This window comes from Harpia harpyja, chromosome 17 (genome assembly GCF_026419915.1).
Source record: "Harpia harpyja isolate bHarHar1 chromosome 17, bHarHar1 primary haplotype, whole genome shotgun sequence".
NCBI lineage: Eukaryota > Metazoa > Chordata > Aves > Accipitriformes > Accipitridae > Harpia > Harpia harpyja.
In genome coordinates this window covers 12,340,657-12,363,477 of record NC_068956.1, presented here as the reverse complement: position 1 = coordinate 12,363,477, position 22,821 = coordinate 12,340,657, and the positions used below count along the sequence as shown (strand labels likewise).

The 22,821-nt window shown below is 44.7% G+C and overlaps 1 protein-coding gene across 1 annotated transcript in view; it reads left to right on the top strand.

The window, feature by feature from the left end:
* MAML2 (mastermind like transcriptional coactivator 2) overlaps positions 1–22,821 on the top strand; it is a 221,718-nt gene that overhangs the window by 137,438 nt on the left and 61,459 nt on the right. The window contains exon 2 of the mRNA XM_052812768.1: positions 11,602–13,059. Coding sequence (XP_052668728.1) covers positions 11,602–13,059 — 1,458 coding nt within the window. The remainder of the gene's footprint in view (positions 1–11,601; positions 13,060–22,821) is intronic.

Sequence of the window (22,821 nt, the reverse complement as noted above, 5' to 3'; positions counted from 1 at the left end):
TCGGGCTTAAGGAAAAGCATCATTTAGCTACTTGAATTCGTCTGATGCAGAATCAGTTTGCTTGGTCAACCCTTTGATTGTTTATGTCATTTAAAAGCTACTGATCTGATGCTTTCCCTGAAGGAATCTGCATAGAAACAGAGATTGACATTTCTCAAGTGCATTGTCATTTATGGCTTTCATCTCTTCCTCCTCCCTCATCGTATATATCGTTGACTTGGAGACAAGTCGAATTTATACATTTCCTCCATTCACCCTACATTCAAAGTTTTCCATTTATATACCAGATCTGTCTTAGAAGTGAAGGACAAAAGGATGAGAGGCAAGAAACACAAGTTGCTAACTAGACATAAGGAAAAAAAAAGGGGAGCTGGATTTGCACCCGGAGAGGTTGTGGAGTCTTAATCCTTGCATGTGTTCAACACTTGCCTGGACAATGTCCTGAGGAATCTGATGTAACTTTGAAGGTAGCTCTGCTTTCAGCAGGGCCGGGACCACTTGATGTCCAGAGGTCCCTTCGCAGCTATGTCATTTTATGATCCTAAAGGTCTTCTAAGGAACTCTCCACTAAGACCCTTGCCACAATACTTTTATTTTCTTTCTGTGAATAACATGGTAAACGGAAAAGTAGCAAATGAACTTTCTTTCTACTGTGTTAGTGGTCTGCAGAGATGGAATTTAAGAGACCCAGCTATGGAGCTACATGACTGCAGAGGTTTTCCACTGCATGGCTCTTGGTGGGGACTTACTCTAGGTGCATGGACTCCCTTATCCAAGTCGGCAGAGCAGCCGAACAGTTCTGCTTCTGGCCACACCTGGTGCGTCGTCAATGTATAGACTACAAAAGTGAGGCAGTACTGATGCAACAAAGCTCGGTTGTAGTTGAGGGATCCTTAGAGTCCTTGGCTGACCCATTTTCACTGTGTAGCCAAAGGAATGCTGTTTCTTGTGATGGTTGTAGTACCTGCGTCCAGTCTTGCAGGAGTGTGTCCCCTCGTCACAGTGTGTTGTGTGAGGAAGGAGATGCTATTCCACTCAATCATTGCCAAACAGGGAATTTTTCTCATTTTGAATTTTCAAAGCCAGCTATTACAATTGGCTCTAGAAACAGACTCAAGGCTGCTGTGGAGGAAAATACGACTTCGAGAATGGCTGTTATCTTTGAGAGGCCTAGAACTGGCCATTTTTCAGTGCTGTTCCTATTTGTATGAATTCCCTCAACAAGCGATAAGTGCAGATAGGAAATATGGCATATAGGAAGCATCAGTTGTAACGAATCCACTTCTGTCCCATTCACTGAAAACTACCACAGTGGCCAAAAATACCTGAAAGTTTTGTGGTGACCCTTTGTGGTTTACCACCACAGGAGATGTAATGCATATCTGGCGGGAATGGGCTCTTGTCCAGAACTACCAGGAGCATCTTCATCAGCTGCTTAACGTCCCACTGTGTCTCATGGGACTCGGTGATGAGTCTAGGACCAACGATCCCCTTGAAGAAAGCTGTAGTTGGGATAATGTCATTCAGTGCAAAGGCTCCTAGGAGACTGGGTGGCTGCAGAGACGTGACCGTCCGCAGCAGGGGATCGCACTGACAGTCTTAGTCACTGCCATTGCTGCTCCAAGCCACAAACCACGGTGTGTGCTCAGCAGCAGGGCTTTGCCTCAGAGGGGCAGGACAAAGGAGCTGAACGGCTGCAGTGTGCAAACTGCGTCACCTCATCCCTGGGGAGGTTTGCAAGTCCTGCCTTGGCGCTGTCTCCGTGAGCCTCTCCTCAGTCCGTCAGGGCTGCTGGCGGGGGGCACTGCCATTGAGCCTGTCTCCCACAGACAGGCCACGGCACGGCTCTCACGTTTTCTTACCCTCTTTTATCCCTTCCCTGCACCACATCTGGTCTTCACATACTCTTCCTACCTATTCAGTGACCAGTGTAACACTGTTCAATGTTACATTTTAAAACATGCGATGATGGCATCTGGTGCAGAATCAACAGCTCTTGAGACACATGAACCTTGCTGCAATGTCACCTCCTTTTGCCAAAGCATATCTTTTTGTAAAAACCAAGCTTTTGCTAGATGCTCTGTACTATCAAATTTTCTCTTTGCTAATCAGAGAGAAGAAGAAAGCCAGAAAACTTATCTTCGCTTTCTTCAGAGATATCTCCCTGCATTTGACTTGTCTACTTGTGCAAACATCTTTCACTCATCCTCTCCACTCCGCTTGTCATTTCTTACATTCCTTTTAAGCACAATCTCGTAAGCTTTTCACTACCTGAATTTTGGGGTCTTTTTTTAGCTTGTAGGTGCCTTTTTCCTACCCCAGACTGCTCCTGGTCCCCTCTATCCGCACTGGCCTTTTCCAGCTCCGGGAGCCTTCCTTCCTGGGTGTTGGCTTGTTTCCAAACCTTTCCATTCACACTTTCTGGCCATATTCTTGGGTTTGGATTCTTTCAACCTTTTCATAAAATATCATCAAGATGGTACTCAAAGAAAGACCAAATAATAAAAAATCACCTGAATGGCAACATGTGGTATTCCAAGACAACAAGGCATTCAGAACTGCTGTAACCTGCTAACGATCTCCCATTGTCTCAGACCGATTTTTACTATTCATTCTTGTTCTGTCATTCTGTCTGTGTGTTCAGGCTAAAACTGAAACTCAGGGGTACAATTAGTAGTAAACATTTAGATACCTGCCAAATGACTCCCATTTTTAGAGTTTTCTTCCAGACTTCTAAAGTGTTGGAAATACAGGAGTTGTGAAACATGGCCAGATGTGTTCTTTCTAAACCCTTGGAGCATCTCATCGATAGCAATGAGAAATATATCAGGGGAAGATACACAATCACCTTGATAGGCCTGCAAAAACCACCAGTCCTCCCCCTTACCTCTTTCTCCCCTGCCCACTGACAACCATAGCCAGTCCCCATGAACCATAGACTGGTTTGAACCTTGGTGTTTAGTATTTCACATCCCCTTCTAAATATTTTATCATCACCTTTTGTAAGTCAGGATCTTCCCATTTCCAAACAAGTGCTCAGTCCCTCTTTAGATCTTGCTGAGCTCTGGATCTGTCATGTAGTTCCTTAGACTCTATCCACATTGGAAGACAAAGTTTATCATTTCATTGGGATTGAATTTACTGCTGTTCAAGTTTGCTAAATGCCTTCTTGATCTGCAGTTAATGTTAGAGTCTTATTATATAAACTTTCATAATTTTCTGTTTTGTTTGTCCCTTCTATTGTCCGGTCTCTTCATAGGAGTATCTTCAAAGCTCTTAAATCATTGCTGTTACTTGTCTCCAAAACCCTCTAAATTTTTGCCTGTTCTGCTCATAAAGGTCAAACTATTGGTGGGGTGCACTTGGCCTGTCCTGACACTGCATGTTTAAGCTGAAGGTTTTGGAAATGACTATTAAGTGTACTGCTTTTACTTTATGTCCTTCTTAATGGGGTGAACGTGCATGATGGAGAGAGGCAGGAGGAAGATGCTAATAGGTCAAGCCCAGCCATCAAGCAAGTGCAGCAACCTTGTTAGAGACGTCCTCTTACACAGGCCTGGATTTGATCCTAAATATCACTTCTCCATTGAAGTTTTTGGCAGAGTATCAGGATTCCTTCCTCCTAACAAGAAGCCATTTTTCCAATTACTCATTAAGAGTCTTAGTTGATGCAGTGATGGAAGGCAGTTCTGATTGAAGCAGGCCCTCCTTGTCCTGGCTGATAGAGTCTGATCCTGGAAGCATGACTGGGTAATATACTGAAGGGATCTTTTTTTTTCCAATTGACAAGTGATGACTGTATCTCCTGTGAACTGTAACTTACTCTGCAGAAGACCTCAAGGCCAAACAGTTGGCGTGAGTGTCCTGTGCGACGCGTTGATTTGCAGGAAGAGAGAAACAGCCTAAATATTTCCTTATTTTCCAAGGCTGGATGGATGGCTGCTGTCTTCCTCCATTGATTGAACTTTTGATACTTTTGAGTGTTGCAGAGGAGATAGGTGCTTAGACAGGTAATAAAAGCCCATGTGTGGGCATGGATATGTGCTTTAATGAAGCTACACAGCCTTTGCGCAGCCAGTTTGGAAGCGATGCTGGGCAGAAAACCAGGACCAGACTGCTCTCGGCGGGCTTTCCTTAGGTGAAATCTGCTATGCTCTTGATCTCTAAAAGGCAAATCAAATAACATCAGCCACATTTTTAAGGATTAGGAGCTTCCTGTGCAAGACAGTATGTGTTTTTAATACTTTAAGCTGACTTATGAAACTGGTAAACAATGTGGAGGGTGGTGTTGGATGACCTCTTTTACATGCCCGATCATCTTGTCAACATTTATAATGCATTTGATATTTCCTTCTCATCAGGATAGGACCAGCTAAGCAGTCGCATTTCCCAAAGCTCAGGTTGCATTATGCTTTGTTCCACATTTCATGGTAATAAACGTTGACATAAATTTCTGTAGATTTCGCATAAAGTGATTGTTAATTTATTCATGGTTGAAAAGGATCTTAAAAAAAAAAAGAAAAAAAAGAACAGAAGAGACTTCTCCAGAAGACAAATACACAGCTTGCAGGATAAGAAATACAGATCTTTCATGCCTATTTGTTTTGCACACAGTAGTGACTGCTACATTCTGATTAGCAATCTTGACCTAGTTAAAGTGCTATTGTTTCTCTGTGTTCCTATTCTTCTAAAAGACTGTGGCTAGACATGATATTTTATAATCCATCAGATGTAAAATCTGCATAGAAAATATAATTATTGTGCTTCAGCAACTTGGACCAAAGCCCTGACGTGATATTTCTAGGCAGTACACTGTGAATAATATGGATGCATTTTTAGGTTGGTATGTTCAGTTGGCAAGGTATGCAATTTTTCCATAAGCACAGGTAAATTGTGGGATTTCTAACATACTGATTACTATTCCAGCCTTGTTCCCAGCTAATGAGAATTAAGTGGATACTTGTCAGCCGAGGAACATCCTTATTTGTTACTATAAATTCAGTTTTAGTGGCACTTATTACAGTAAACAGGGAGAAAAACTTGTGTTACCTCTCAATCAGCATTATTATTGTCAGTGGTGTTTATGCCTAAGGATCAACCACAGCTAGGACTCCGGTGCCAGAGGGCCTGTATAGACACCGAGTCTCTTCCCAAAGAGCTTATGATCAGAAAGACAGGGATGGGAGGTGAGAAGGTTTGGGATGTGTAGAGCAAAAACCTTATGGCAGCAAACCTTGCTCCTTGTGATCGGAGTGGTCTCAGGAGCTAGTTAGCCAAATGGGAGAGGAGTGAGGCGGAGTGGAGGTGTGCTGCCTCGAGCTGCCATGCTCACCGACAGCGCTGGGCTGAAGGCACATGCACCTCCTCCTCCTCACTGCTCAGAGAGAGAGGCTGGTCTCCTTTCTGGGGACACAGAGCAGGCGGGAGGAGGCGCCTGGAGCTGAGCCTGTGCAAACCAGGCTGGAGTGGGAAACAGCATCGGCTGCTCTTGCGCAGCTCTTTGCAACCGTGATAGGACTGCCCTGACCCAACCGGGGTGCTGTGCGGTGCTGTGAGGACACACCAGCTCTCTGTGCTGCTCCCCGTTGTGCGGCGTGCCCAGGGCCTCCGCTCTGTCACTCAGTCCTGCATGAAAAATTAATGTTGTTTCCAAGATCGGCATCATCCAGCAGATTGGACTTTCTGAACCTGGAGTGCTAAAATCTCTCTGAAGACAACTGTCACGCTTGCATTCTCATCCATGTCAGGTAGAAGTTGCAAATGAAGACAGAAGATTAAAAATAAATGTCCTCTTGCTGTGCAGAGAACGTGCAGAGCAGAGGGCCTGGGGAGAGGTGCTCAGAAGAGGACCATGCTATTGAGAACTTCAGGAGAGACGTCAGGGTGAACCCTGGGTGTGGGGAAGAGTGGGAACAGCCAGAGCCACCAGATATCAGGAGATATGTAGAAAAAGCGGTAATGGGAGTCCTTTCACCTGTGCCTAAAAAGTGCGTCTGTAGTCAGAAATGGGCCGTGAGGGTGCCCGTGTGATCATGGCGTTAGGAGCTGTGATGGCCCCGGCGGTGGCAGCTCGGGGCAGTGGCCCCTCCTCATCCTTGTGCCAGCCCCGGGGTGCAGCAGCGGCTCTGCAGCTGGCCATGGTGTGAGTCGCCATGGCCATCGTGTCTGGCCGAAGGGGTAAGAAAACAAGGAGAGGGGCTCCCGGTCCTCCTGCACGCTGGGGAGATGCCTGCAGCAGGGAGGCTCTGCGCTGGTGCACCCCAATCCCTGCCTGGAGAGACGCTCCCCAGCTCAGCTCAGCTCTGGACGCTGCAGGAGGTGGCACTGCAGAAGGCTGGCAGCAAACGCTGCGAACCACTGTTTAGAAAATGAGAGCTGCTGTCATTCAGGATCAGGCCCTAAGTCCCAGGGCTGGCTCGCTGGGCCCAGCCCTGGGATGCAAAGGTGCTTTCACAGCATAAATAAGAAGTAGCATTCAGCATGTTTGCCTCCTTTGGAATGAACTCTCTCTTTTTTTTTTTTTTTTTTGGCCACTTTCATTGTTTGAATATTTTCTGTATTTTTCATGTAATTCCTTTAACCCTTCCCCTCCCCAGATACATGAAGGATTCTGTTTACAGTGCAGTCATAGATACAGTCAGCACATATTGTGAGACAGTCTAGGAATTCCAAAAGGGGCCTTTTAAAGTGGATTTGTCTGCTGCTTCTATGTTAAAAGCATAAAATCCAAAGCTGCTTTTTTAACATGAGAAGTATTACTCCACATGAATCACTAACACCGCCGTGCTGCCTGCTTCACAAACAAAGTGTGATAATTGCTTGGGGTTTAAGTTAGCAGCACGTTATGAGTTTCGTCCCCGTTGTTCCACCACACAAGCTAAAAAAGCTGCAAACCTTAGTAGGAAAATGTGAGAGGTGGGAGAACAAAGATGGCAGGAGATGCTTCCTTTTACGTCTTCAGCTAACAAGGTTTAGTGGAGACTTAAAACTATCACACTCTGATATTTTCTCTGTAGTTTGCTTGGAGCATTTTGGTGGCTTGGTCCAGTCTTAAATGTCTAGCTATAAACATTTTGAGATGACAGTCAGATATGTTACTAACATATCTGTACCAGGCCAAGGATGGGTTGCACTGGGAAATGAATTTTTTTGGAGATCTGCAGGCACTATGGAGACACTTGGGCAAGTCAGAGCAACAGGCTGTTTTACTTGTCCTGAGAGCTGTGAAACTCAAGCCTGCTGGGTGGTTAACCTAGGACTTGTGTCAAGCGCTGTGCTCCTACACATTGTTAAATGAAGTAAAAAGTAAATTCTAGAGGAAGTCCAACTGAAGAAGCTGCATGAAGCGCACAAAAAATAAGACTTTCAATGAAAGTGAAACCAGATAGTCCTTATAATTTCCTGCTGCCACAGACAAATTCTTTTCTTGGCCATATTGGACAGTCCCTTTGGAAAGGAATACAAGGTAAATGCACATGGTTAATGACAGAAATGGATCAAAGATGTGATAAAAATATTGTTAAATATGGATATTTTGGAGAAAACGATTTCTAAAATTTCTCATTGACAAATTGTGCTTTTGCACCAAATAAGTTTTTGTTTCCATTTTCTGAAAAAACTTTTGAGCCAGAAAAAAATAATCCATTTTCATGAAAGTCCTCTAGTTTTAGATTTAGTAAAAAATCTCAACCAAAAGAAAGGTGAAGAAAAAGCCTTTTTTTTTTTTTTTTTTTTTTTTTTTTTTGCCAAAAGAGAAATGATTTGATACCAGATTTTGATGAGCCCTAATTATTAGCTTTGGCCTGGTGTCAGGGAGAATTAGAGAAGAAGCTGCCTCTCTTAAATCCCTTTTACGACTCAGAATAAGTTTTAAATAGAAATTAATTTTCCCTCTGCACAGGACATGGTCACACTGGGTCGTTTAGACCAAGTCATCTCTAGAGTTTTGCCCTCTGCTGTTAACGTCCCTGAGCAGCTTGGCCAGTAACAGCACTGCGCTACCTTGCAAACGTGATCTCCAGAGGCTTAGCCCGTGCAGTTTTAACTTCAGAAAAATCAATGCATCCAGCACTCCCTCGCTGTAAGTGCGTGAACTCATGCTGACTCACCAGAGCCTGCTCAGCAAAAGGTCTTACAATAACACAGGCTGCCAGGAAATGCACGTACTCTTGGATGGTTCACACAGGGCTGCCCACCTACCTGTGGGATGGAGCCGTGCATGGAGGGCTTCCTCCTCTCCCGCTTACTGTCATGTCACTCCTTTCCCATCACGGAGCCTTTCAGTATTACGCACTTCAAGCAGTTTGAGATGTGTAATCGCGAGCCCGTTTGATCTGAGGAATGTGCTTGTGTGTTATAGGAACTTTTGCTTTACGTTTACTGACCCAAATCAATCCTGGCTTGCAAATTGGAAGAGACGGAGCTTGAAATCTGGCAAGCTCTTTTTTTACCCCCTGGAGAGTCTGTGCTTTGCTTGGGGAAAAAGAGCTCGAGTGCTGGCTTTCAATCAGTAGTTGAAAAATGGGATTGCTAGAAAACTGCAAAGATTTGAGTAATCGAACCCTGGTCCGTTCCCTTCTGAAAAAACCCAGGCATAATGCTGGGGCAGCAGTGCCCCGTAGAAGGCAGCGTTCAGATGAAATAGCAAGACAGAGAGGCTGGTGGTGGACACTGCTCGTCTCACCGAACAAACGCAGACCGGTCCCCCACAAACCACCCTGACACATAATTAGTAACAGCTCGGTGCAAGGAGGGAGAGGGGGCTTCGCCCCTGTGGGCTGCCGCATCCTTCCCGTGCCCTCGCCCTCCACATCCCTAACTCATGGGGGATAGGAAAGCAGGATTTTTCAGCAGCCTCAGTGAAGTCCCCCAAGAGTCCCCTGCACCTTTGCAGCCTCGCTGGCTCTCATTACTGCTTTAAGGTGAGGACATCTATTGACCAAGGTGTTGTCAGCATTCAGAGAGCAATGTTTGCAAGGTTTGGGGGAGATGTGATAAGCCAGCACTTGTTACTTCTTCTTTAGAAATGCATGGTGCCTTTTTTGGTGGGCACTTTAGCAGAGCAGATGTCATGAAGCCAGGAGTCCTCCAGCTCGTGTCGAGGGAGGGAGCGCTTGGTTAAGGGATGTGTCTGGAGGTCATGGTGCTCTCCCTGGCTCTGCTGCTGACTTGTGCGTGTCACCAGGCGAACCACTTCACAGTTCACCCGTATCTACTAGCAGCTAGTTCAAATGCAGAAGAAAAGCAGCTGCTATGTACAGCACGGTGCAACACCTGCGTTTTTAATTGTATCAGAAAGCCTGGTGCAGGTGTTCTGAAAATGTGAAGACATTTTAAACAGCTCCCTCCGATTCAAAATGTCAAGCAAAAGCAAAATTAACTCAGAAAGGCATATTAACTACATAAAGCATATACATATGCAGAGGATATATTTTTCATTATCTGTTCAGCCTTTCTGTCAGCAGAACATCTGAAAGAAAGACGTGCTGCCAAGTCATGTATTCTGATAACATGGGGACTTCCCCATTTCCCAGGAAGATGAGTTTGGGGGCACAAGAATGATTTCTAATAAACACACTGACAGCAAAACTGATGGTAAAAGGAAGTGCAGCTTACCTTTTTTTTTTTTTGCAAAGGAAAGTACAGTGACTCATGTGTTAGAAGGAACACACTAACCAAAGACAGTCTGTGCACTTTGCAAGTGACCACCCAAAACTCCCCGCCTGGGGACACCTAATGACAATTAGTTACTCTTGAAGGCACAAGGTCTGTGGACTTGTACAAGTAGGCACCAATATGTCTGTCATTATGAAGTGAAAACATGAATCTGTGATTCAAAAGCTATGCTGGAAACTTAACTTGAGATATGAGATGAGATTTTCGGTGTCAGAGAGAGAAGTTACAAGCTTTATTTTTAAGGGCTAAACTTAGTGACCTGCTGATGCAATGGAAGGATAGGTGGGTACGGAGGAAATATGTATTTGTCACTTGAGCTCTTCCCAAGCAACTCACTGGTATTCACACCAGAATAAAAGTGTTCACACCTGGAGTTATCTGGGAAGAGCTCTTACCTATAGATAAGCCTGGAGTTGAGGGGAATGGGGGCCACAACAGAGTATTGCGTGCCCACGGACTTCTGTACATGAAACAGCATGATACAAATAATGTGATTGGAAGATTTCATAAATCATCCTTCCTCACCTAACTGGAAAATCAGAGTTCTCAGTGTTCCCTCTGCCCATCACAGCCTCCCAAGGTATCACAGTTTGTACAGGCGCCGTTTTCTCACTGGCACACACAGGTATTTGTCAGATAACATTGTCCTGTTGCTTCCAAGGCTGGTGTGCTTCTGGTCAGGCACAGAAAGGCAGAAGATGAGCCATGTTTCCCTGCGGGGTTTCCTGACATTGCTCACAGCTGAAACAGCATCAGCGTGTGTGTCAACTGAGCGAGGACTGCGTGAGTGTGTGTTCGCTGCTTGGTGTGCGCACCTTTAATGTACAGAGCTAAAGATATGACAGCTGCACTTGTTTAAAAGTGATCTTTTATGAATTGTGTTTAGATTAACTCTCCTTGAGGGTATCTGCACCTTACTTGAGGGCATAGGCACCAAGTCCAACCTTTTCAGCTTGTGGGACTACATCTTTGTTTTGTGTGTGCTGGGTGGGAATTTGTGTGTACAACCATGGCAGATGAGTGTAGATCATTTGGACAGAGCCGTGAACATCTTTTCCTTCAGTAGGCCCACAGGGCTTGTGAGCAGATGAAAGTATCGCTGTAAATATTCAAGGAAAATGAAATAGACTTACAGTTCTCAGAGCAGTGTTGCGTGGACTGTGTGTTTTATAGCAGATGTTTCAGGACATAAACAATTAGGGCTTAATGTATTAATAGACATCTCTGGAAGATAATCCAGCAGTACATCATGGGCCAGACCCTTGGCTGACATAACCTGACATGGCTCCAGTGGCTTCATTTTCAGTTTTGAAAAAGTTAACATCTAACATCTTTATCATACACATCTCTGGCCAGTATAAACCTATGTGAGATTGGGATGCCTGGATCTTGTGTGTGCCATTAAAATGTCTCCTAGGACCTTTGGACTCTACAACAGTCAAAAATGGTCTTTGGATCACATACCAAAATCATGAGAGTAAAATTCTGCAGCCCTGGATAGGCACAAGGGCAGATTTCATGACTGCATTAGTCTCTGCTATCTAAAAATACTTTCAGTCTGTCTGGCACAGTTAGATGGGAGCAAATCTGGGGCAGATACGCCCTAGGCTTTGCCAGCTACAGGTCTGGCCACCTCCCGCCACTCACATCCATGGGGGAAGGGGGTCTGTGATCAACAGGAGGCAGCAGTGCTTGAGAAATGCTGGTGGCTACAAGGACGGGGTGGTGGCAGGGAGATGTCTCACTTACAACATATTTTCCTACAGTTCTGCATAGTTTCATTGACTGAGAAAGCACGGAGTAGCTTTCTGTACTAAGCAATGCTTACTTGCCTGTTGCCTTTCAAGATCCTTCTAGCAGGTAGACTACAGATTGTTTCTTCAGTGTCATCTAATGATCATTTTTTTTTGTCTCTGCTTCTTTCAGCTCCAAGGCTCCTTGAAGAGAAAGTTGGTAGTAAATCTGTCGCCTGTCAACAACAAGAGGCCCAATGGTGTTTCAGAGAGCTCTTTCCTTGACATTAAGAGGATAAGAGTGGGTGATAATATCTCAGTGGGACAAGGTGGACAACATGTTAACAATTGCCAAAGCCAGTCAATGTCAGGAACTATGTCTGTGGGGCAAGGACCACAAAGAAAGGCCAGCAACCTAGCAAACAATACACATGCTAGTGGGAATGGCATGTTTAACATGACTTTGAAAGAGGTAAAGAAAGAACCAGGAGAAACGATGTCCTGCAGCAAACACTTAGATGGCCAGATGTCCCATGAGAACATGTTCCCTAACAGATATGGGGAAGACTCCTGGGAACAAATGATGGATCTGGAGCTTCAGGAACTATTTAATGAACTGACTAACATATCAGTGCCACCAATGAGTGATCTTGAGCTAGAGAATATGATAAATGCCACGATAAAACAAGACGAGCCATTCAACATTGACCTTGGGCAGCAGAGCCAGAGGGGACCTGTGAGATCTCTGCAGATGGATAAGATGGTGATAAAAAGTGAATATGCACCAGGCATGAACCAAGCTCCTGTGGGCTCCCCACAGATGAGGCCTTCTTCTACAGGTCCAGCCTTCACTATGGCCACCACTGCCATGTCCACCTCTTCACCCATTCCTTCGGTGCCTCAGAGTCAAACACAGGTATCACAGGTTTCTTCTGCATCCAGTCGGCCATTACCTAACTGGCAGGAGGTGTCTCATGCACAGCAGCTCAAACAGATCGCAGCCAACCGGCAGCAGCATGCCTTGATTCAGCAGCAACAGCAGCAGCAGAACCAGACAGCCAACTGGTCCACTCTGTCTCCATCAGGACCTTCCCCTGGACCCTTCGTGCAAGAGAAAATCCCCAGCCCTTCTTTTCGCCAGCAGCAGTTCAGCCCACAAAGCTCAGCAATGCTTGGGGTACCAGTGAATGGAAACCAGTCGAAAGGGATGAACAACTATGTTTATAAACCAACCACTCCCCAGAGCAATCCCATGGACATAATCATGCAACAGAAGCCTCAGGACCTCAACAGAAACTTTATCAGCAGCGCTCAGCCACCACTAGAGCAGCATCATGGCAACACAAAGCCTTTGTTTCACTTTAACTCAGAGCAAACAAACCAGCAGATGCCTTCAGTTTTGGGCTCCCAAAACAAGCCTGCCCTTCTGCACTACACGCAGCAGGCACAGGGTTCAGCCCCCGTGCAACAGCCACAGCCACAGCAGCAACAACAGCCGCAGCCGCAACCTGCTCAACCTCTCCCAAACCATTCTCTTCAAAGACCACCTAATGTACCCCTAGCAATGCAGCAAAAAATGATGCTTCAGAAAATGCAGCAAAGCCAGCAAATCTCAGGTTTGCAGTATCCAGTCTCTCAGCAGCATAGACAGGTAAGGCAAATTCCTCCTTATTTGTTACAGAATCATTCCGGTCTGATTAGTAAAAAGGCTTTTCCAGCCTGCCCTCATTCCTCCAGGAGATGTGTACTGGTGGCAGATAATGACCATCTCAGCACATACTTCCACAGAGCTGGTGATGGCACGTTTTGTGTGATGGATGCACATTTATAAGAATTTCAAGAAAAACATGTTTGTAACACTTTTTTCTTAACCCAATAGAGTGAATAAGTCACTGCTATATATTATGTAGATACTTGTCAGAAAGTTGAAATAGTAGGGCAGATGCAAGCTTATTTTGGACCCCTATCTAAGTTTTCTAGCTTACAAAAATTTAGGCCCTTTTGAATGGCAAAATTTTAATGAATTCCTATGTTATCTCAGATAATGTATTTTACAACGTTAACTTTTATGCCATCATTTTCCTCGGGGAGGCAGGATTAGGAAATTCTGGTTTTAGATATCTTTTGACTGACATGACAAAAATACTGTTTGCACATTTGTTACCTGCTTGGCAAAGAAAATCTAAGACTTATCTGTGAGCTTTATAAACACCCAGCACACTTCTGGGAATATTCTGTGGATAAAATACATGCTTAGATATGAAGGTGAAGGTTGCCACAGATATATCTACAATTATAAACCACATGGCCAGCTTCCACTGTGTTATCATGAAACAGTGCTCTGACAAAATCAGTTGTTATAGCTCAGTTATGCTATGCCAAGTCACTGTACACCAGGATCCCAAGTTTCAGACCTGCCAATTGAAGTTTGACTATGTAACCTCACTGTACCCTAGAAACTGGAAACCAGGAGCAAAACAAGTAAAACATATTTCACCTTGGGACATCTATGCCACTCTGAGTAGTTTTGGTGGGACGTGGGCTCAACACATTGGAAAGTATGGAATGGCAATATAGGTGTGAAGATCATCTGGGGATGTGAAAAATAGCTATAAGAAACTACTGAAAAGTGAAAGCCTAAGTCTTCCATAAAGTCCCAGAGAAGCAGCATTGTGAATGAATCATTCAGAACTGGAGTTTCTTCGCCAAACTGTTTGGGTGAACAGTCTGACGTTTTGAAAAAAGTAAATATAGTTGTATGCATGGACACCTTTCTCCTTTTAACTCTTTTAAATTCCCTGACCAACTAACCATGACTTTCTCCAACAGAAAATCCCTTAGCAAGAGGTATCAGGTGAAACCTATGGGCAGCTTTGGGTGGGGAGACGTTGCTTCATTGGAAGATGCTGGAGAACGAGTGTTGGCACAGGTTTGCTGTTTTATGGGAGGTCTCTGCTGGCTGTTCCTCTCCTTGTCGGGCCACTGTGTGCTCTCTTCTTAGGCGCATTTCCCCATTCTCTTAATAGACTGGCAGGCAGATGAATTTTAACAGTTCCTTCATCCAGCCATGATGAAGCTTCCAGCAATCTGTCAGCACAGGGGAGACAGGCAGGACTTTTGTAAACGCTACTATTTTTCTGAAAAAACATATGCAAGGTCACATTCTGGAAAGGAATGAAAACACTGAGAGCAGCTCTGCTTGAGGCAGTGTTAGCTCCTTGCTCGGTGTCCTTTTGGGCTGCTGCTCAGGGAGGCAAGCCAACGAGATGGTACTTGGCAACTTGGCTGTGGTAGTACTTGCAAGATTTATCATGAGTGTGGTGGGATCTCTCACCTGTGCAGCCACAAGATCTTTTGGCTTAGGAAACTTGCCAATGAATGAACTTTGCTGAGTGCCAAACTTTAGATATTACACCAAGGAAGGAGTTTTGCCTATCATCACAGACTTCTGCAAGTAGCCTTCCAAAGTTTCTTGTCATCTGACCACTCTCCACAGTTACGTCTGCAGGACATGGCTACCTGACCCACAGCACAGCTGAGAAGTTTAGAAGCTTTGTAGACACAGATTTGCAGCAGGAATGCTGTTTTTTCTATGCTCTAGAGAGATAACGGGATTTTTTTTTAGAGATCCTTAGCAGTTGTTCCAAAGTTCTGCTGATGTTCAGAAAATCGGGTAGGTCTCTCTCAGTAGAGTATTCTGTAGCTGCTGGAACAATACTTAGAAATACAATTGGTCCATAAATTGCAGAGTTTTGGAAAGGTTCAAACATAACTGTTCACCTGACAGTTTTTATGAGTTCTGTGGACTCCTTTAGTGTCTGCCTGCGCAGCTGCAAGAGCCAACCCCTTGGTCAGGGCCTGCTTGCTCCATAAGTCCAGTCTGAATATTAAATCAGAGTGGGAGGAGACACCGCTAGTATTATCTTCCAATAAAGACAACAAAGCAACCTCGTGGGTCAACTCTTGCTGATTTTAGCAATGGGGACATCACCTCATTTAGGCTGCGCAGTCTTCTTTCCTGGAGGATCATCTCCCACCTCTGAGGATTCCTACACATCATTAACAGTAATGCATGATTAATTACCAGCATTGACTAATTAAATTCACAATTAATATTTATTTTACTCATGCCCTATTTCTTCATGAGAAATCAAGGTTTGATTCTGTTTGGTATCATTCAACTCCTCCTCAGATGTGGACTGTAAGGACCATCTCAGAACTGGCTGGAATGCTTTGTAGCTGGAAATGTGAGTGCACATTCATAAACGGCTGCTGTGACATCGCCATCAGATAACACTGACTGGAACACTATAAATTCACATTTTTAGCTGAACCAGCTCACCCTCTGGATTTTTACTCCCCAAGCTTTAAGATCCCCCAAACCCATTTGAACTTAGCTTTATCAGCCCAAGCTGGCTAACTGGAAATGTAAGGCTTATAATTTCTCTGCTTGTCACATTCACTTTCTGTCAAATCGGAGCAAACTTGTAGTGGGATTTGCTAATTAGATGTCTTTTGCCTCTAGGGAAAAGTCATAAAAATGATGGAAATCATCTCAGTTTCCCTGAAGGTTGATCTGAATGAAGGGTTTGTTTTCTTCTCTGTTTTATTCTCCATTGTTGTGGGAAAGATTCACCTTTCCATTGTCTATCAGGATGCAACATATGCACAGTCAGGAAAAAACTCTTAGAAGTTCAACAGTCTCTTTGTTTAGGGCATAATTAGAAGCTCCAAATTCTGCACAAGTTTAATCAGGTTTGCAATACTTATACAGAACCTGGGCTGATGTGGGGAAAATCTGTAACTGGGACTGGGTAGAAGTTTGAAGTCTAACTTTCCCCTTGTAGAAAAGAAATGTAGTCCAGTCAGTGAAAGATGCTTCTGAAGTAAGACTTAAGGTTTCTGAACAAAAAACTTGATGTTTTTAACGTATAAGAAATTCCACACATATTTTCAAAGTTTTTGATCAGCCATAAGACTTGTTCAATAAGATCCATTAGTCTTCTGTGAAGAAGTCAAAAAAACAATTAAAAGAAAGAAAAAGCCTGTATCTACTAAATAAAATACTATTCATCCCCTTCTGCTTTTGACCTAAAGCCAAATTAAACTCAAAGGTTTCAAGCTGACTTCTTCTCCGATTTTTTTTTATTCAACTTCATTGACTCAAGGGAGGGGAGAAAAGAAGTCTGAGCTCATGAGAACAGGAACTCTAATGCAGCAAGGCCACTCTATCTGCTACATGTGGGCATGTGCCCTATTTAGCCTTGGCTTTGGGGGCAAGGGTAACACAAGGGATCGTGAGAGCTTCAGCCCCCACTTTACATCAACAACCAGGCTCTGGAAGCGTCCGTGTTGTCTATGTAGTTACAACCCACGACAGTGTTTCCTTGTGCAGAGCTCAGGGCCTTGTTAGTCCTTGATCCTTTATAATCGCTTTGAGGATGGGATCATCTTCTTTCTTTCTTTTCTCTTTTTTTTTTTCTCTAAGAACTCTGGAATGTGGTGTGATTAGTTGCAGTTTGGGGCTTTTTTTGCCCTTACTTGCCCTAACGGGGGCATGCCTTAGATAATTTCCTTCACCATGTCTTAACAGGCTCCTTTTACATCCACCCAGCCTCCCTTCCTACTGAATATTGAGCAGTCCCTTCTCTGGTACCTGCTCCAAGCATGAGTGTCCCATACGTGTCTCTTGCCTCATGCTCTCCCACAGGAAGGCTTTGCATTTTGGAGCCAATGGCCTTTCAGGTGCTCCGTGACCCAGGGACACAGCATGGCTGCATTTGGCTGGAGAAAGGCCACAGTGCGGCACTGCACCAAGGGATGTGCCACCAGTGAGGAGCTTGTGCTCAGAGGAGCTCCAGGTGCTGAGGTGACCCCCCCTTGGAGGCCCCTTCTGTTACACCAGCCCTTCAAATGCCCAGAAAATCAGTGCTTAACTGATATATGTGCATTGCTCTTAAATATCTCCAAGGGACAGAGATGGTATTTCGACTAACCTGGCAGCTCTGCAGAGATGCTGAGACAGATTCTCCTCTCATTTCCTCCAGTGTAAACCCAGGGTAATATCTCATTTATTTTCAAGAGACCGTAATTGGACTTACAGCAGTATAGTAAGCAGCAGGATACAGCCTTCTACCTTTTTTTTTTTAAAACATGGGCACCATATGGATTTAATGAGAAGTGTATGTTAAACTGTCAGATTGTTAGAGTGCTGTGTGAGGAAGAAGCACCAGGAGCAAAAGATCGAATGGCTTTTTTGAAAGTGCAGATATAAAAACTCTCTTGTTATCATTCACTGCTGAGCGATAACTTACACCTCTAATTTAGCCTCCGACATTTCTCAAAGAAAATGTGGCTTCCTAGGATGATTCATATCAAAACAATATTTTCCTAGACCTTTGTGTTTACCACTGAAGAAGAAAAGAAGAGCACATTTTGGTGAGGCAACCTCTCTGTTTTCAAGTGTGAAGGAATTATTTTGCAAATATTTGTGAAATGAAGAGAGAAAACCTAGAGTGGCTTGTGGTAATTGGTACAAACCAGGACTTAAATTTGACTTAGATCATAAATAACAACGATTCCAGGCTTTTGGAATCTGCAATAATAGAAACTGTTCCATAGTGTAAGAAAATAACAATGTGACCTTTCTTTCAATGCTCGCTATAAAAATAATATTTGGATGACTGCTTTTCTTGATAGCTCCATTTTGGTCGCATTCCTTCATGCAAGGGTTTCTGAATTAACTATTCTGGATAAAAACTTGAGTATGTCCCAATAACCACCATCGATTGCAGGGTCATAGCTGATTCATGAATACGAAACCAGAGAGAAAATGTCATAAGTTCCTGTATTGTCATGGTGGACAGTTGTCTTGGTAGTGCTTTATATCATTCATGCTCAGTTTGCTGAATGATATATATAGAGAATCACACTGTGGATGGTCAGTCCCTGAGGAAATCGTAATTCAAATGCTCAGAGACATCGCCCATTCCATAAGGTTTCTTGAACTCTTTACATAAAGTATTTACGCTGGTAGAATAGCGAATGTTAGCCACCTAGGTCAAATGTTTCTGGGTCTGGGGATTTGGGAGGTGGCTGAGATAGCCCCTGTTGTCTCATTTAGATTGCTTTTTGAAGGTACTTCTCTGAAGATACCAATAAAAACCATCATTGCACTTGCCTGGATGAGTTCTTTGCTAATGTCAGCACACTTGAAGTCTTACTTACTATTTGTTAGCATTGTGAAAGTGACCCAGTGGCCTGGGAGGTCCACTGATAGGGCAAAATGTCATTCTGTGAAGAACTGTATAAACTTGGATTAAAAATGGCACCTGTCTCAAAGGGACAGTGTTGATCTGGCTTCTGTAAGAATCAAAGAAAAGATGAGTCTTACAGAAGGAATTTGAAGGATATCAGCTTCTACCCACCTGCATGTCTAGAGATGTTGATCTGAGGACTGCAGTGATCCAGGAGGCACTTCATGAGCCAGTCAGTTGTTTTGGCCGTGCGGAAAAAAAATGCTGTTGGACACAGGAGGCACAGTAAGGGTGCTAGCTGCTTCAGTCCTCTGATTTTACTCCACTGTCACCTGGAAGACATGGGCTAGGGTAGGGAAGCAGAGGGACAGCCAAGGTACCTGGTGAGTACATAAGAGAAGATGATGGTGGCTGCAAGGAGGAAAGGGCAGGTGAGTAGATCCACAGTGCTGGTGGCTGAGATTACAGTTTACAGGCCTGGGGTGGTGGAGTAAAGTAGGGAGCCATCACCAAAGACAGGACATGAGTTTGTGCTTATTAGATTAACTGGAAAGACGATGTAACAGGACAAGACTGGGATAAGGAACTGTGAAGATGCAATGCTGACCGGGAGGAAAGGGACCAGGGATGTTTCAGGTCTGGTTCTCTGCTACTAAGCAAGTTAATCTGTCTTGACCTGTGATCTTGTCAATAAAGCTGAGATATCCATAAGGCCTTCTTACCTGGTTGAGTGAGGATTTCTGCTATTGCTGTGTGTGCATCTGAGGCCAGAGTCAAGCCCTGAGTCAACTTCCTGCAGGGATTTTGGAAAGGCAGCCTGGAAAAACAATATAATTCCACAGCCATTTGGAGCTGGCATGGTGAAAAACCCTTTCCTGTAAGTTTTTGCTTGTTTGTAGGCAATTTATGAATACCTCAAGAAGTCAAGTAACAAAAAAATTTTAACAAGCCCCAGCTCCCATTTCTTTCCCTAGAGTCTTCCTATTATTTTAATTCCCCAAAGTCCTCAAGAGCAAGTCCCAGTAATTTGTCTCTCTAGGGGTCCAAAATGAAGGAATATTTTAATGGCAAATATTTATTCATCCACTCAGCCACTTTTACTGCTGGTGTTTTTATGGTGGAGACCTGCTCCAGGCCACAGATGACTGTCATTAAGACAGCAACAGGCCTAGTAATGTTCCTTTAATGTGAGTTTTCGTGGGTGAATTTACCATTTGTATGTGATGCTGATCCAGAAAATCAGCCAGATGCTCCAACAGAACTGTTCCAGAACCATCTGCTTGCTTCATTTGCTGCATGCCTGTTTCTGGTAATGTACACACACAGTGTAAGAGACAACTTTTGCCCTGAAGAATTTATAATCTAAATAAGCAAGCCAGCCAAACCTTGAGAAGAAGGAAATGTCACTGTATATTTTATATATTATTATATATTTGGGGAAAGAGAGAAGGAAGATCTCATTCAAAACTGTTGCAATCAATCCACTAGAGTTACTGGATAAGGACACATTGACCGTCGCAGAGAAATCCTCTGACAGAGTCTGGAGTTGAACCAGACCCAGTGTCAGTCTCAGAGACACTATCTTTGTGTCCCAGAATAGTGCCTGAACCTATCAGCCCACATCTGCTCATCTTGACCTCACTGCCTCTTGCCCCTTGGTCTGAGAGTATTCTCTATAGACCCAGCGTCAACAGCTCTGAGCCTTCAGAGCCTGTGCAGTCCCCCAAAGGAGACCTCTGGAGGAGTTACAACAGTGTTTGATGCCTCTTTTTCCCTTTGTACCTATAGATTGATGGTAAACAGCCCATCGAGGTGCATCCAGTGGCTTGCCAACTCTCTAATGGGCCTTTGAGACACCCATGGATGGGTGGACATGCCCTGGCTATGCCTGAGATTCTGCTTGCCACCTTGTGCGTGGGGAAGGGGTGGAGGCTTGAGGGCAGCCTCACACCGCACTGAACAGGCCAACCATGCTGAGTTTGTGTCATCTCTTCAAAACTGCTCCTCACTTCCCTGTCCCCTCTGACGAAGCTCTGTTTTGTCAAGCCCCAGCTGGAATTTGGAGGGGGGCTGAGTGCCTGAAGCAGTTGGTCCGTCTGAAAGACCAAGCGCCTTTCATAGAGTCTTTTAATAGTAATACTTAGCCTTGACATAGCTGTGGAAACATGAGAGTTGAATGATTCTCCAATTTCATAGGAAGAGGTGAGGATTTATTTGAGCTCCACATCATATTGTGAATCAGTAGAAAAGGCAGAAATCACGTAAAAGGAGGGATATTTATCCCTCTCCATCATACCAGTTATCTGTATTTAAAGTTAACCCCCTAAGCTTCCTATGTAACCAGTGAGGAAGGCGCAGCTCAGAGTACCTAAATCAGACACATACGTAGGGCATAACCTCGCTGCAGAAGACTCTCAGCGTCCGTGAGCCCAGCTGTGCTGCTCTGCGTGCAAGACACACACAGACCGAAACTACAGTGCGTTGAATTGCGTGCCAGTATGTCAAAGGAAGGGGAGGACAAGGGGCTTTGAACACTCTTAGGTGAGGTTTCAATGGATGGCAGAGCTGATGATGGCTAGGAGCTTCAGAAAGGGACAAGGAGTCCTCCCCCACCCCAGCCCCGTGTCCACTCCTTCCTCTGGCACCAGCTCTGCCACTTGTCTGAGCTCTCACAAAACTGGCAGAAAACTATCCTTTTTCTCTCTGTGTTGGTTTCCTCCTCTTTCAGCGACTTTCTCCAGCTCGTGGGGTCAGGCAAAGCCAACACTGGCACAAGGAAAGCGGCAGGAGCACGTAGCTGGAGGCAAGAAGCGGAGGTGGGATCGCTCCTGCCAGCAGCAGCAAGTTGTTAAACTCAACTCAGGTGGCTGGTGCTGGGGAACCTCAGCTACGGGGGTGGCTGGAGAGGGAGTGGAAGGTGGACAACTGACTGCAAGAGGGAGCCTGGGTGTGGAAGGACAGGAACTGAGGGCAGGAGAGAGTCAGGGAGCAGAAAGTTTAGTGCAAGGGAAAGAAACAGCTAGGTGGAACTAGATCCCAAGTAGGACAAATGTGATGGCGCGGACAGAGACTGGGAGAGGAGGTGGTGAAGGAGTAAAGTGCAGGAAGGGTGAGGGTGTGAGGGCAGGAAAAAGCCTGGAAGGTGGTAATAGAGAGTGAAAATTGGGATTGGGCAAGGGTGAATGAAGGAGAAGGACTGGGAGCTCAGGAGGAGGAAGCTGAGAGTGAGTCTGCGTGCAGGCAGAGGAGGACGGGGGATCCGAGGGTGGGAAATAGTGTGGGAGGAAATGGGGCAGAACAGGAGCTACTGATGCACAGGGGACAAGCACCTACGGTCTTTGCAAAGGGGAAGTGCAAGACTGGTAACACTTAAAAACTAACTGTTTCTGTATCCTATGCCAGGAATAAGCGTAGGGGCATAAGGGGCTTGTTGTCCAGTAGTTCCCAAAGCATCTGCAGGAAGTCTTCAGGACAGGGCAGAAAATGCAGCTTTCCAGACCTGCCTCACTCTGAGCCCTTCAAATTGCCAGCTGAAAGGACACACTACATATTTCAGGCTGGCTATTCATCCTGCCAGCCTCTATCAGTGAGGGAGACAGAATAAGCAGCACATTTGTCTCACTGGAAAAAAATTAATACATCCTGTTCTCTAGTTTTCTGCCTTCAGGGGACCCTACAGCTCTTCTACCATCCCCACCTGCAAGTGTAGCCATTGAATAACCAACATGTATAAAATAGACTAGACTAGACTAGACTAGACTAGTTCAATTCGAAGGGACCTACAACGATCACCTAGTCCAACTGCCTGACCAAAAGTTAAAGCATATTATTAAAGGCATTGCCCAAATGCCCCTTAAACACTGACAGGCTTGGGACATCAGCCACCTCTTTAGGAAGCCTGTTCCAGGGTTTGAAGTTTCTTCCTGCCTTGCAAAAGATGCACATGAGGAAGAATGATGGCGATTGAATGGTCCTCTCAGGCCTTCATAAGAAGCTGTGTAGTCCACCTTGGATGAAAAGTTCCCCATAATTGACTGATACCAAAATACTTGCAATGGCCAAGGTGTGGAAATGAAGAAGGATGGTTTTTCTGTGGAGCCAGTTTGTCCTGTAACCTGTAAGAGGGAGAGAGACTCTGAGGGCTTTCCGTAATTCTG